The sequence below is a fragment of the Clarias gariepinus genome, chromosome 14, assembly GCF_024256425.1.
Source record: "Clarias gariepinus isolate MV-2021 ecotype Netherlands chromosome 14, CGAR_prim_01v2, whole genome shotgun sequence".
Classification (NCBI taxonomy): Eukaryota; Metazoa; Chordata; class Actinopteri; order Siluriformes; family Clariidae; genus Clarias; species Clarias gariepinus.
In genome coordinates this window covers 2,506,984-2,521,901 of record NC_071113.1, presented here as the reverse complement: position 1 = coordinate 2,521,901, position 14,918 = coordinate 2,506,984, and the positions used below count along the sequence as shown (strand labels likewise).

General features: G+C 35.4%; 1 protein-coding gene across 1 annotated transcript; it reads right to left on the bottom strand.

Annotated features, from left to right (window-relative positions):
- Positions 1-3,490: 3,490 nt before the first annotated feature.
- LOC128541255 (alpha-tectorin-like) lies at positions 3,491-14,083 on the bottom strand. Its single transcript, XM_053511598.1, has 14 exons — positions 13,817-14,083; positions 13,648-13,746; positions 12,581-12,695; positions 12,392-12,442; positions 9,188-9,309; positions 8,387-8,659; positions 8,215-8,316; positions 7,585-7,699; positions 6,720-6,824; positions 5,424-5,608; positions 4,628-4,782; positions 4,107-4,349; positions 3,854-4,019; positions 3,491-3,767 (listed from the first exon to the last, which is right to left on the bottom strand). The coding sequence occupies exons 1-14, from the start codon at positions 14,081-14,083 to the stop codon at positions 3,690-3,692; spliced, it is 2,076 nt and encodes a 691-aa protein (XP_053367573.1). The 3' UTR covers positions 3,491-3,689.
- Positions 14,084-14,918: the final 835 nt, after the last annotated feature.

The window sequence follows — 14,918 nt, the reverse complement described above, 5'->3', positions numbered from 1 at the left end:
GTGATATTTAGATGCCTCTGCTACTTGAATTGCTGTTAATTTGATGATTTTTTTTAAGCTGATAACTCTAAATCGGGGATACTCAATAGGCGGACTACGGTCTGCATTCGGACACAAATGCCATTGCCAAAACAAACAATCTAATTCATTATAATCCAAATTAGTTCTCAATGAAGTGCGCAACTGTGATTAGGCGTGATATATCTTTGAGGCTTCTACTCGTTTTGCCTGCTTTATCTATGTCCAATTACAGCAGCTGTAATAGCATCGTTATATGAAAGTTACTCACCCATCCCTCCCTCTCTCCCTCCCTCACCACTACTCACTTGCTAACTCATAGCAGCCAGATTTATGTACCGGTCACATGCTTTGGGTTAGGCCAGTGAACAGGCAGTCTCATCATTTTTGAGCAGTGCAAACTTACTGAAAGTCTAAAAGTAAAGATGGTGTGCTCAAAGCTGGCCATTGATAAGAAAAGAAAAGTTGATTTTAAAAACCGCAAATTTTAAAATGAGTGGAGGGAAAAATATGCATTCATGCTCCTCGTGGGAAGCAGAAAACCAATGTGTTTAATCTGCAATGAGACGGTAGCAATCATCAAATGTGGTAACGTGAAATGCCATTATGAAACCAAGCATGCACATTTCGAATGAAATAACCCTCAGAACTTAAAGGTAAGAATCACAAAAATAAACCAGATGAAATCATCCTATGAAGCTACAAGCAGTGTAATAGTTAGATCAGCCACACAACAGGTGCAGGCAATGGAAGCCTCACTAAGAGTAGCATGGGTTCTGGGAAAATACAAGTAACCCTTCTCTGATGCTGAATTAGTCAAAGAGTGTATGAGTGAAGTGGTGACTGCTCTGTTTAAAGGGACTCTAAAGGATGAAATAATCCAGAAAATCTTTGTCAGATTTTTTGATGAAGAAAAGGGAGAATTTCATGAAGATGTTTTGGGTCTCACAAACCTTCATAGACACACAAGGGAGGATGACATCTACAGTATGAAGCAGTGGCACAGACAATAGACCTAAAGCATGTCGTTTCCATTGCTACTGAAGGCACACCATGTATGATTGGGAAAGAGAAGGGATTACAATATGTCACGCTTGAAAACTTATCACCCTGACCACATGGCATGCCACTGCATAATTCACCAGATGGTTTTCTGTGCCAGCATTGAGAAGCTACTCAGAAGTCATGACAACAGTCATTAAACTAGTCAACTGAGTCATCTGAGAGCATCCTCTGCTCTGCAACATCGTTTATTGCGCTCATATCTAATAGAGGTGAATACAACATTTGATGATTTGCTCCTTTACAACAATGTCCGGTGGCTTAGTAAAGGCAAGGTACTGGAGCGTTTTTGGGCACTGCGGAAAGAGTGCCCAACATTTCTGTTGGATCAAAAGAGTAAAAAAAGCCAAACCGTTCGTGGATTTCATGAAGAATAATGAGGAAATGAAAATTGTTGCTTTTCTAACTGACATTACTTTCCATCTTAATAAGGCTGTCTGTGCTATCCAGAGAAAGCTTGAGGTGTTCAAATGTGACTTAAAGCAGGACCTGCTTCACTTCCCAAGTCTTTTTTTTAATGTATAGTTCAAACGTTTTGGGATTGCCTCATTTTGTCGTCTTTATTTGGAATTTAACTGTCACTTTTCCGGACCTAAGACTGAATGGAAATTTGGTAAGAAGATTTTTCAAATTTCCATTTGAGTACCCCTTCTCTAAATGAATTCTCTTTGGCAGCAGACGGAGGTCTTGGTCTTTCCTGGCAAGGTCTTTGTGAGTCTTTCTGGCTGTGTACTAAGTACAGGTACCAGTGCATATTTCAATGCAAGACACTGGTCTTAAATACTGCCTGAGTCAGGTGCAAGAGAAAGAGGGGAAAATTGGAGGATGCCGACAAACCACGCTTGGTGTCATATTTTTTTAATAAAGAAGCTGTTTCTCTACTCCTGCACCAAGCAAAGACTTAAGGTACTAGATCTATGTAATCTGTTGGTAATGCCCCAAAAATAAGTGTATGCTGTGATGCACTTGGCACATTCACATCCTGTTGGCAGTCCCCTTGGAATGAGAAACACAGTTGTAAAAATCAGGGACCAATTTCACTAGCCAGGGCTTGACACAGATTTGAAAAACGTCTGTCAACGATGTCCAGAATTAGAAGATAGCATCCCGAAAGCCAGCTCCACACCACAGATTCCTCTCAGCATCCTGTTTGAATGCATCGAAATGGATCTGGTCAGGCTGTTTCCAAAATCAGCAAAAGGCCATGAGTACATTCAGTTTGTGGTCAATTATGCCATCTGATACTTTGATGCTGTTCCAGTTCACAAAGCAACATCTAAAAACATTGTGAGGGAGCTGGTTCTCCTATTCAGTTGCATTGGCCTACCAAAACAGCTCTTCACTGACCAGGGTACTTTTTTCATGGCCAAACTGATGGCAGATGTGTGCCAGCTGCTGTAAATCATACAAGTATAATAGTTCATACAGTATTCAATATTTTATATAGTATAATACATATATAGTTCATGATTTATTTCTTTTTGACCATTACCTGTCCCTAAACTTCGCTCTCTTTGATTCTAAAACTTTTGTGGTTTATTCCTGAATTTCTTTTATAATTTAAAATCTGGATTTCTTTCTTTGTTAGGGCATTCCAAAATGTTGTATTGGCTATGCTATGACTCTGATCAATTTCTTTCTTTTTTTCGCCGCTTCAAAATGGTTTGCATTTCTCCTATTGGCAGCTTTGTGAGCTTTATGTTGGTTTGCCCTCAAAATTAGTAACAACTATTAAAAGAGAGTGGGAGACAACGAAACAATTCAGTAGCACATAAAGTATTAGTCTCACAAAGATTTAATTAGAAGTGAGTTTAACTGGCTACTGTAAGGGACTGCCCCTAGAGGGCACTGTGGCCATGATTATTTTTTAGTTTGTGTAGTTCTGTTTGTAGACTCAGTTTCCCAGAAGGCACCTCGGTCAGGTGATGACGGAGCTCACCTGAACCGAGGTAGCTCATTAGAGGGTTATAAAAAGCTGTTAGTTCTGGGAAACTGGCTCGAGCATTAATACTATCTAGTGGACATTTGTTTTGTTTTTGTTTTGTTTAGTTTACTCATAGGAGCGCAAGTGTGTGGTTCGCTCATAGGAGCGCGAGGCTGTGTGCCAGGCTTAGAAGATCCTGTGTGTCATGCTTAAGAAGAGCCAGTGTGTCTGTTATGTTTAAAGTGCCTAAGTATGTGTGTGTGTTATGCTTAAGGAGCCAGTATTTTGTTCACTTAGTTTGAGGAAGTATTGTTTGTTTTATTCAGATTAAAAGACTTTTGTTATGTTTTGAAAATCCTCTGCGTCTATACCTGCCCTTCTTAAGCCCACGGTGTTAACAACAGAGTGCAGTACACCCCAGAACGTGATAGCTACAAGTTTTCGTACTCATAGAATTGTGACAAATATTCAAACAGAAAGGAATCAGAAGCTTTAACGATTTATTACTAACAGTAATTAACAGTACAGATTATTTATTATTTTAATAATTTGGCAGGAAGTTGTAAAGATAAATCATTAAAGCAATACTTAATGATTTCTAAGGAAACCCTAAAAATAAATTCATAGAATGGTGATTTTATGATAGGATCATGATTTTAGAAAATGTTAGAATAAAAAAAATTTATCATATTCCCATTGAAATTCCAGCTGAGTCATAGAAATCCACAGATCGGCGTCTTCTGGAACGTTTTCCAATACATGGCTAAGAAAGGAAATGAAATAAAAAACAGGAAAATTAATACAGAAATTACAAACGGCAAAAAAAAAAAGAAGAAAAAAAAAACATACCTGAGCGCAGTTGCCTTGCTGTGCCAGACAGAGGTGGACCTGGCAGTGGAGATAGATCTTGGTGCTGGGCACGCCGGTGAAAGTGAACATCCTGAACGAGAAGCGGCTGGATGTGGAAACACCGTTCTGCAACACCGCCACTGTGTCATCATTGGAGTTTGGACACCTGGAGAAGGAAGGAAAAAAAATCCACATAAGTGATCTAAAAATTACAGTCACATTTTCAGTTTCCTTTTCACTCACACACACGTACTCGTTAATGATCAGGTCCCAGCGTATGTTATAGTCACTCTGGTTGACAGGTGTGGCCCAGCAGTTGTCCAGCACAAGAGCAATCTGACTGCTATCAAACGTATTCACGTTCACAGCGATATACAGCTGATGGTTCACTTCTAGGGTCACATTGCCAAGGAATGGATCCAAGAATGTATCATCAGTGTACGGGATCATGCTGATCTGGTATGAGCCTTCAGTGGACAAACTCCTGCTGACTATACTGTGAACAGAAATAAATGCATTTAACATCTTAACAACAATGCTACTGTCACTACTACTAATTATTATTATTATTATTATAATGATTATTATTATTATTATTATTACTGTTAATTAAATTAAATTTTTGATCATCTTAATTGTTTACAAAATGTCAAATCAGTTAAAACTAGGGCAAAAAAAAAGCTCAAATAAAAGGTGCTTTTGAAAATGCTCTTGAAAATTGCATAAACAAAAAGGATTTGTCTGTTTATGTTGTGACACACGCTAGATGTATACCTTCCTATGGCTTCTACTGCCATGGGCATGGAGATGCTCTGGATAATGGGGTACACACAGGAAAAGGCAATGTTGAGCCCACCAGTGCGACTGATCACACCTGTCCCATTAAGCGTCCCAACATTGTTTTCAAAGATGATGTGTGTCCTGTTATTCTAAGAAAACACAGACAGAAATACATACATTTACAAAATTATTAATACATTAAAACAACAATTAAAACACTGACTGTTTTGCATAATTACATTATAAGCTCTTAAATTATTTTAAAGTTGAATGTAACTAATTAAAAAGTTCTATGATACTAGAAATCTGCAATACAATATTCTGCAGTGTTTCCGATAACTTTTCTAAAAAAAAGTAATATGAGTGGCATGGCATAACAAAAATGTGTTTTAGTCCTCAACATACTAAGCAATTTTTTACCTTTTTTTTCACCTAACTATTTATAATAGATTAAAAAAAGGTCCAAGAAAACAGCAATTTATATGAATGATAGCGGATTCAATGGATGATATTATAAATATTATAAATATAAAGGATATTATAAATCCTTTACATTTGGATTCTTACAAAATGTAAGTAAATTTCTTATTTTATTTATACCATATTAATGACTAATAAATGACAGATATTGTAATTGATTATAGTGATGTTTACTGTTGTGGAACATTAATAAAACAAGTCAGTTCCTGTCCTCTCTTACAGTACAGCATATCAATATACTGTACACTCAATATACAGCTAAGTGTACAATTTAAAGTAAATATACAGTAAAAGAGTGCTGGTTTTGTACCTCCAGAGTTGTGCCACACAAGTGGGCATTACTGTCAAAGCTGAACACCAGCCTGTCATGTTGGAGTTCCCCTCCGCATGCTCGGTTGTTAAGGTGAAGAACATCTGCAGAATATCCCTGTTCAAAGAGCTGACAGCGAGACAGCGACAGTGATCCAGCACCGCCTGAACATGTTTCGATGGCATCTGGGGGGAAAATTAATCAATGGTCATAATTTTAGTTAGTTGTCAGAGAGGTGTAAAAATAAAGAAAAGGTAAAAAAAAATATATAGTTGCAATCAACAATGAGTGGGCTCAAGCACCTTGTTCCATTATCCCCTGGGCACACCAGAAAGAAAGTGAGCACATGCATTTAAAGAGGACATACCAATACCATTATGACATGATATTAGAATAGGGGTTGACTTTTCATATCAAGACCTTTACAAAGTCCTGGATGTTGGGTAAAAAAGGATCATACTATGATGTCACTCAATATAATGTCACACAGAAAGGTAGTAACCACTTTTCAGCATAAGTTTAAGACATTGTCACGGCTGACGATGACCCAAAATAATTGAGTAGAATTAATAGTTGTTAAGCTCAATGAGCTCTAAAAGTGTACCAGGTTTCCAGTGCATAAGTGCAAGTGTGTATGAGCTATGCAGCAAAATCTCTTGTGACAGCCCCATTTCACACCCAGGGCCAAGTCATGCATCCTAATGGCAGCACATTCTAAACTGCTTGCCCGGGTAATTATAAAAAAATAAAATTAAAATTATATATATGACAAATATATATAATAAATAAATCTTAGACAAACATGATTGATGGGCTGCTGTTATAGTGCCTGGGCTCTAAATACTATTTATAACACTAGTTCATCACCTGGGTTGATTATTAGACAAGATATGGCAGTAAGTAAATGATTATTTTATTAGAGATATATTATTATTCTATAGTCCAAGGTGAATGTTCTTGATAGTAGTGAAGCACTTTTTATGTGATTCCAGGTCAAACATTTACTACATTCTCTCACCCTATTATTGATGTTATTACCATCATAACTTCTTCTATACTATTTGTAAAATTGGCAATGTGATATGATTAATATATTTAAAATAATATATTTAAATTAATATATTTAAATAAATGTATGATAGACTACGGGCATACTGCCACCTACTGTAGAGTGGAGATGTGGGAACAAATCATTAACAGCCCTAGGCTTATGCTTAGAACAAAACATGCTCAACTGATGTCAGGGACAGATTAGTAAAAAAAAAAAAAAAAAAAAAGTAAAATCACAAAATGTACCGAAGTTGGAGCTGGGTATTGAAGTGTAAGCACAGGCACAGCCATAAGCTCCATTTATCAACCTACAGACTTCATTCTGAGTGCAGTTCAGTTTGGAACAGTGTCCTATAAAGAAAGAGAAAGATATAGTCAGACCATAGAATTATACTCAAACTGGGGTGAGATTAATATTCATAATATATTCATCTAACTAGACAACCAATCCTTCTTATTCCATTACTGGCAACAGTAAGCTCAAGTCATGTGGCAACTGACTATTATCAATATTATCCTTTTCGGATTGTAATGGGTGTTCAGAAAATACATTTCAGCAAATACTGTATAAGTTACATTGTCATTAGTGTAATTGTGAAGTTCTTGATAATATTTCCATAAATATATAAAACATACAGAATAATCACGATCATTTAAAACTATTTAATATCAAATAATCTTCTATCTTGTTACATTCACACAAGAAATTAAGTAATGAAATAAATCAGTTTACAGTATTATAAATATAAAAACATTTTTCATTTAATTTCATTTCAATTACAGTATGAATTGTTAAGACAATGTCAGTTAGACAGGCAATGAATAAATGCTAATTATTGATATTTACATATAATTAACAAATTATCATCACAATTTAAAATAGTTGTTGACAAGTGAATAACGTTTTGTCATGTCTTTTTAGTAAAGCATAAACCACATGTGGTCCTGCAGATGAAAGAAAATGATTCATGCTAGTATTTAATGCTGTAAAACTTTTTAAAAACATCAAGAATTTAACAGTCTACTTGGATAAACATATGATTACAGTATGTCTTAAATTTCCTTTTGGTGACAAAAAAAAAAAAAAAAAAAAAAAAGAATAAATAATGACCTGTTAACTGAAAAGCCCAGCGTCCAGGGATATTGACGTTACTAGATGAAGCCAGCTTTGAGGTATCGTTCACTGGAATAGTGACGAAACTGCTGTTCACCATGTTGTAGCCAGCCTAGAAAGATCACGTTAAAATTTACCACATTTCACACCTAATTACAAATACATTAAGTCTAAGAATCAAACAAACTTTAGAAGTAAGCAATCAATCATTCAAGCTTTCTTCCTCATCTCAGGAGGTTTTTCTGTCTACTGTTGTCTCAAACTCGCACATTAGGGATAAACTGCTAAAACTTTAAAGTTATACGTTTAAAAAATAACAACTTAAAAAATCTACAAAGCTGTCAGTGTCCAGTGTTACACAGTTTCTTGACCTTGCATATTGCCTACTGTTTTAGATCTGATTGCAGTTTGCCTGTTGTATTTAGTAAAAGCATTTTCCACAACTGTTGCCTTGTCTGCCACCTGACACCTGAACAATATACTGTTTTAATACAAGTGAATTACGCATGTTTATTTTCACATGTGATTTTTCCAGTGTGTGTTTTAGAAATGTAATTTATCACATGCTACAGTTATTTAGATTTTCTTTCCTTAAAACAAAAACTACATATGAGGTAAGGCTCTTACCAGCCAGTAACGGGAGGAAATAGAAGGAATTCTCCCATAGTTCATGAGGACGAAAGACTGACTTCCACCATCTGAGGCCAAGACGAGTTGAAGTGATGCAGCCTGAAGAAAGACTTAATTAATATTTTTTTCTCCGGATTCTAAGGACTGAATCATTTGTGTTGACTTTTACCTGGAAACCAGACAATTCAAGTGGTACATTTTGCCAGGTGGAGACAAAAACCCAAGAAGCAGAAAAGTAAAGAGATGGGAACATCTTGTTAATTTCTTGGTTAGCTTGATTTATAAGAGGTCCATATGTGGCCTGCTCGTAGGTCCATCTTCCTCCACTGTCAGAATCCAGATCAGTCCACAGTGGTGCGATGAGATCTTTGCCCAGGTGTGGATTGGGATATTCATCATCAATGTATGGGGTGGAGAAAGCCACGTAACCATCCATACTCAGCTGAGGGGGAAAAAAGAGATGAATTATTCATTAGAGAGCAAAACCCAGATCATCTTAAGCTGAAAAAAAAAAAACATCCGTGAATCATGGGGGAAACATTTATATACAAATACGTTGATTATTTGTTAGATATTAACTTTATAGAACACTATGAGTAAAACAAAGCATTAAAACATTTCTTAAAGAGTTCACAAATGTTATATTTAGCAGCTTTAATTGTATAAATCAACAAATTAACTGCTATTCTCTCATAAATGCAAAAATTTCATTAGACAAACAAACACACAGTCGGTGGTGTACAGTAAAATGAGGGTTAGTCAAAAATAATTTCTTGGTAAAAAATGTAGAGTTTATTTAAATTAACTTTTAGAGAAGACGGATACATAATTTCAACATAATCTCCTTGCTGATTATGTATATCAGGAAGAACTAAGATGAATGAGTGAGGTAGGGAGAAAAAAAATAAAGAAATTAAAGCAATAATTACTAGCATGAGCATTTGAAGTGGTGTTGTAGTTTTCTACTTACATAAAATTGATTGTATGTGTTTTCACCATACTTGAATGGTTGTGGCAACTGAATTGTTGCATAATATCCATCACTATAGGGACCAGGTATTGCTCCAGGTCCAATATTAAAAAATGGTGAAACTGAAGAAAAGGGAAAAAAAAATGCATCATAATTCTAGATATTAAGTTTATAGAACACTATGAGTAATACCAAAGCATTTAAACATTTCCTAATAGGGTTCACAAATGTCTTTTTAGTAAAGAATAAACCACATGTGGTCCTGCAGATAAAAGAAAATGATTCATGCTGGTATTTAATGCTGGAAAACTTTTTAAAAAACATCCAGAATTTAACAGTCTACTTGGATAAACATATGATTACAGTATGTCTTAAATTTCGTTTTGGTGACAAAAAAAAAAAAAAAGAATAAATAATGACCTGTTAACTGAAAAGCCCAGCGTCCAGGGATATTAACGTTACTAGATGAAGCCAGCTTTGAGGTATCGTTCACTGGAATAGTGACGAAACTGCTGTTCACCATGTTGTAGCCAGCCTAGAAGGATCATGTTAAAATTTACCACATTTCACACCTAATTACAAATACATCAAGTCTAAGAATCAAACAAACTTTAAAAGTAAGCAATCGATCATTTAAGCTTCCTTCCTCATCTCAGGAGGTTTTTCTGTCTACTGTCGTCTCAAACTCGCACATTAGGGATAAACTGCTAAAACTTTAAAGTTATACGTTTAAAAAATAACAACTAAAAAAATCTATAAAGCTGTCAGTGTCCAGTGTTACACAGTTTCTTGACCTTGCATATTGCCTACTGTTTTAGATCTGATTGCAGTTTGCCTGTTGTATTTAGTAAAAGCATTTTCCACAACTGTTGCCTTGTCTGCCACCTGAACAATATACTGTGTTAATACAAGTGAATTATGCATGTTTATTTTCACATGTGATTTTTCCAGTGTGTGTTTTAGAAATGTAATTTATCACATGCTACAATTATTCAGATTTTCTTTCTTTAAAAAAAAAACTACATATGAGGTAGAACTACAGTAAGGCTCTTACCAGCCAGTAACGGGAGGAAATAGAAGGAATTCTCCCATAGTTCATGAGGACGAAAGACTGGCTTCCACCATCTGAGCACAAGACGAGTTGAAGTGATGCCTGAAGAAAGACTTAATTAATATTTTGTTCTCAGGATTCTAAGGACTGATTCATTTGTATAGACTTTTACCTGGGAACCAGACAATTCAAGTGGTACATTTTCCCAGGTGGAGACAAAAACCCAAGAAGCAGAGAAGTAAAGATATGGGAACATCCTGTTAATTTCTTGGTTAGCCTGATTTATAAGAGGTCCATATGTGGCCTGCTCGTAGGTCCATCTTCCTCCACTGTCAGAATCCAGATCAGTCCACAGTGGTGCGATGAGATCTTTGCCCAGGTGTGGATTGGGATATTCATCATCAATGTTTGGGATGGAGAAAGCCACGTAACCATCCATACTCAGCTGAGGGGGAAAAGACATGAATTATTTATTAGAGAGCAAAACCCAGATCATCTTAAGCTGAAAAAAACATGTGTGAATCATGGGGGAAACATTTATATACAAATAGGTTGATTATGTATATCAGGAAGAACTAAGATGAATGAGTGAGGTAGGGAGAAAAAAAATAATAAAGAAATTATAGCAATAATTACTAGCATGAGCATTTGAAGTGGTGTTCTAGTTTTCTACTTACATAAAATTGATTGTATGTGTTTTCACCATACTTGAATGGCTGCAGCAATTGAATTGCTGCATAATATCCATCACTATAGGGACCAGCTGATGCTCCAGGTCCAATATTAAAAAATGGTGAGACTGGAACAAAGTAAAAATCATGGAGTAAAAATTCCATTATAATTCTAGAAATTAACTTTATAGAACACTATGAGTAAAACCAAAACATTAAAACCTTTCCCTAAAGAGTTCACAAATGTTATATTAAGCAACTTCAATTGTATAAATCAAATTAACTGCCATTTTCTCTTAAATGCAGAAATTTCATTAGACAAACAAACACACAGTCGGTGGTGTACAGTAAAATGAGAGTTAAAAAGTCAAAAATAATTTCTTGGTAAAAAATGTAGAGTTTATTTAAATTAATTTTTAGAGAAGATGGATACATAATTTCAACATAATCTCCTTGCTTGTCATTACAATTTGTCCATCTGTAAACAAGCTTTGGTATTCCCTCAATAAAAATTTTTTCAGGCTGAGCTGCGAGCCACAAATGCACCGCTGTCTTCACTTCTTCAATGGAAGTAAATCTTCTTTCTTACAGATCTGCTTTCCACGAACCAAGCAGGTGAAAGTTCGATGGAGTAAGATCAGGAGTATATAGAGGATGCTTTAAAACCTCCAAACTAAGTTTTTGCAGAATGCCAATAGTCCAGGCAGAAGTTGTTTACAGATGAATCATCAGTAGTAAATGTGGATGAGCATGCCGCTCCTTCTTGATGGCTAGCACTTGTGGGAGCTTCCTTAAACTTCTTTATCCATTCAAAATACTTCTTTGCCACATAACACTTTCTCCATACTGCGCACAAAGTTTTTGATAAATAAGAGCACCAGGTGCACCCTAAAACCAAATAAGATTAATCACTTTACGTTGCTCTTCGTTCATGAAAATCCCAAATAGGGCATCCATTTTTGTTTTTACGGCAGCTATAAATGAACTGATGGAACAGATTTACACCCATACAGGTGTCTGGGCAGACAGTAGCCTTGAGCGGAATGGGCCAATCACAAATTGCGAGCAACGGAAATTTAAGGTAACATGGGTGCAGATAATTGTTGACTGACCCACATAATTCATACTGTATACTAATATGAACTTCAAAAGGAGTGACATGTCCAATGTCAAAAAAGATGGAATAGGTGGATGTATTCCTTCCAGCTCTTTTGTGCCTAAACACTGAGAGTGAAACTTTATATGAAGTGGTTTATAGAATGTATACTGTAAGTCATATTGATGAAGAGACACAGAAGATCAGAGTGGAAGAAAAATGTTACAACTAAATGATTTACCTCCATGCTATTCTACATCATTATAAAATATAATAATTTGTACTTACAAAGTGATCGGAACTCATTATTGAAGAAATATATAAGAGATGTATGTAATGGTCTAATATTTATATCAACCGTAAACTCACTGTCAGTAAAACGTTACCTGTTGTTGTGGTTGTTGGTGGTGTGGTTGTTGTTGTTGTTGGTATTCCTCCTGTTGTTTTTTGTTGTAAATGTACGAGAGAGAGAGAAAGAGAGGGAGAGAGAGAGAGATTAACTGACACATGGAACACATGGATTTTTTTTCTTGACACTATCAACATTTGTGTGTTTCAGAGAGAGCATGATTGACCTGTAAACTGAAAAGCCCAGCGTCCAGGGATATTGACGTTACTAGATGAAGACAGCTCAGAGGTATCGTTCACTGGAATAGTGACGAAATCTCTGTTCAGAAAGTCGTAGCCAGCCTAGAAAGATCATATTGAAATAAATCACATTTCACAACTAATGAGAAAATACAGTAGGAATAAACTTTCAGACAGTTTTGTTCCTTTCAAAAAGTCACATGAACGTCAGACATAAGCAATCCACTATTGAAGCTTTTCTTCCTCATGTCATCTCAGAAGGATTTTCCTTTGCCCTGTTGTCTCCGACTTGCACATTAGAGATGAACTGATAAAAGTGTAAAGTGTTCTATTTTAAGGCGGTTTATTTTAAAAAGTTCCATTCATGTAAAGCTGCTGTGTCTCAGTGATCTCTGTTACACACTTTTTTTTATTATTTTACCCCCTATAAAAATACACTTTTTACGAACACTAGTTATAGCTCAGAGTTTTCGAATTGTTTCTGGTTTGGCATTTTTGACTTGCTCTGTTTTCCACACATCGCCTGACGATTTCACTGTCCATTAAACCTTGTGTGTCACCTACTGTTTAAAATGTGTTTGCAGTTTGTTGTTGTTTTATTAAAAATAATTCACTGCAACTGTTGCTTTACCACCTGCAACAGACAGTTATCTAATTAATTTACTGTTTTTATAGAGAAAATTTTAATGCATAATATGTTTATTTCCACGTGTAATTTTTTTAGGGTGGATTTTAGGAATTATTCAGGGAACAAAGTAAAGAACTTATGATTACAAAGGATTTTTTAATAAAAGCGTTATTTTCATTTTAAAAAATCACAAACATGACTTTGTCTGACACCAGACTCCTAATCAATTTACTGTTTTGACACATGATATGTTTATTATTTATGTTATTTATTATTTATGTGTGCATTTTAGAAAATGTAATTTACCATGTGATCCCTTTTTTTAGCAAACAAAAATAATGAACTTGTAATAATGTGAAATTTTACTTTTGTATAAGGGAAAACCTAGAATGTCTTATACTGTACATGTGACCCTAAAGCTCTTACCAGCCAGTAAGTAGAGGGAATAGAAGGAATTGTCCCATAGTTCATGAGGACGAAAGACTGGCTTCCACCATCTGAGCACAGGACGAGTTGAAGTGATGCCTGAAGAAAGACTTAATTAACATTTTGTTCTCAGGATTCTAAGGACTGAATCATTTGTGTTGACTCTTACCTGGGAACCAGAAAATTCAAGTGGTACATTTTGCCAGGTGGAGACAAAAACCCAAGAAGCAGAGAAGTAAAGATATGGAAACATCCTGTTAATTTCTTGGTTGGCTTGATTTATAAGAGGCCCATATGTGGCCTGCTCGTAGGTCCATCTTCCTCCACTGTCAGAGTCCAGATCAGTCCACAGTGGTGCGATGACATCTTTGCCCAGGTGTAGATTGGGTACTTCATCATCAATGGTTGGGACGGAGAAAGCCACGTAACCATCCATACTCAGCTGAGGGGAAAAGATATGAATTATTTATCTACAAGCATGGATACAGATGGAGAACAAGAACCAGATAATCATCTATCTTAAGCTGAAAGACAACATCAGTGAATCGTGTGGGACCACATTTATATTAAAAGATGTTGATTAAGCATATCAGTAACATGACAAATAACTGAGATGGGGAAAATGCATAAAAAAATCAATAAATTAAATAAATAAATAAAAAACAAATGTATCTGAAAAGAAAAAAAAAGACACTACAAAAGAATAAAGTGAAAAAAGTAAAAAAAAAAACCACGGGTTTATAATTTCGGTGTAAACTTTGTGATTCTCTTTTGTAAATAATTTAATTCAGTTTCTAGAGAATGAGGATTTCACCTAACTGGGGTTTTAGTTTTCTACTTACATAGAGTTGATAGTATGTGTTTCCACCATAATTAAATGGCTGTGCCAACTGAATTGTTGCGTATTGTCCATCACTGTAGGGACCAGCTGTTGCTCCCGGTCCAACAGGAAAAAATGATGAAACTGGAACAAATCAATAAAAAACACATTACAGTTTAAATCTGAATATCAAAGTCACAGAATACTTTGAGTGAAACTGAAGGTGTAAATCGTTCGCCAAATACGTTAGCTTTAATTTAATAAATTAACAAATTAACTGCTATTGTTTCATAAATGTAGCAACTTCCTTAGACACATGGACACACACTGCCAGTGACATATATTCTATATATTTGTGTGTATTTAAAAAAGTTTCATGTATTTGTGTGTTAAAAAAAGATCTAAAATGTAATGTATTCCTGACAGTTTATATGTGTCTCAACACTGTGAG

Coding starts and splice junctions, on each gene's coding strand:
- LOC128541255 (XM_053511598.1), bottom strand. CDS start 14,083: ATGGATGGTTACGTGGCTTTCTCCGTCCCAACCATTGATGATGAAGTA. Junction 4,350..4,627: donor GCAGTAGAAGCCATAGGAAG/GTATACATCTAG, acceptor TTCTGTTCACAG/TATAGTCAGCAGGAGTTTGT. Junction 4,020..4,106: donor TGGGACCTGATCATTAACGA/GTACGTGTGTGT, acceptor TTCCTTCTCCAG/GTGTCCAAACTCCAATGATG.